The 1,091-nt window shown below is 34.0% G+C and overlaps 1 protein-coding gene across 1 annotated transcript in view; it reads left to right on the forward strand.

The window, feature by feature from the left end:
• Nucleotides 1–252: 252 nt before the first annotated feature.
• The window catches only part of LOC119587759 (leukocyte receptor cluster member 1-like), a gene marked incomplete in the record, with an annotated part of 4,870 nt that continues 4,031 nt past the window's right edge, over nucleotides 253–1,091 (forward strand). The window contains 1 exon segment of the mRNA XM_037936445.1: nucleotides 253–428. Coding sequence (XP_037792373.1) covers nucleotides 406–428 — 23 coding nt within the window.

The following is a 1,091-nucleotide window of genomic DNA, read 5'->3' on the forward strand; positions in this document are numbered from 1 at the left end:
TTGCACATTCGAAACTGTCATAACATGAATCATCAAAACCTATTTAACTGTCATATATTTTTCTATCTTTCTGGCTCTCTGTCAGTTCACGAACGTATTCTGATCACAAAAACTGAAAAAATGTGTACTTATTTACTGAATTGAGTTTATCAATCTTTTGAACTGAATTTAACATTTAATAATAAAAAAATGTATATAATCTTTATAATCAGTATCCTTTAAATTTATACTCATCATCTCTTCATTGTTTTGTTTACGTTTCAAGACCATCGAAGAGGCTGGAAGGTTGTGAATGGCTAGTCCACAGATGTATTTATTATTGTCTATTTATTCGGACGGGAACAGGCGGATGGCAACGAGAATATAATTACGTGACTGTATGAATACTTGTTGAACTCACCGAACATGAATATCTTACCCAAAAAGAGGTAAGGGTTTTTTGTTTTGGTTTTAATAGGAAGGAACTATTTGCCTTTGTTTTGTTATGGTAGGTCTTACAGAATGTTTTTGTTTTTTTGCCGAATTGTAATATTAGATACATGCCTGTATCCTATCCATAACTTCCCGAAACTTGCTGTTATCTTTTATGGAATGTTTATTATCTTTCGTGATCTCCACAAACTCCATGCCTTTAGCACTAAAACATACGTCATCTAACATCATCCACTTTATATTTGTTGGAAGGTTGGGTAAGGGTCAAGTTTCCTTATTCTCTGATTAATCACAAGGGGGCTGTACAGTACAAATGTACTATAGAATGGTTACAGAGTTAGTCATTATAAGATTTTCTGATGAATTTTGGTGTGATTTAATTACTTTTGACCTTTTTCACTTGTTTGTAGCCTATAACTATTTAAACTCAGTTTTGTCTTCATAATTCCTTCTATCTCAACAAAACTAACTTCTTTGACAATACTGGAGCAGATACATATCACAATTTATTTGGGCTGTAGAAGCCAAAGTTTGCCAAACTATGCTCAAGTGGCCATATGTGAGGTTGTGAAGTGCTAGGTCAGCGATGTCGGTCATTATTTGCCATGCATTCTGTGTGACTTCTTTTTCGAAAGTGTGCTCAGCTAGGGGACAATATG

The sequence above is a fragment of the Penaeus monodon genome, chromosome 23, assembly GCF_015228065.2.
Source record: "Penaeus monodon isolate SGIC_2016 chromosome 23, NSTDA_Pmon_1, whole genome shotgun sequence".
NCBI classification, from domain to species: Eukaryota; Metazoa; Arthropoda; class Malacostraca; order Decapoda; family Penaeidae; genus Penaeus; species Penaeus monodon.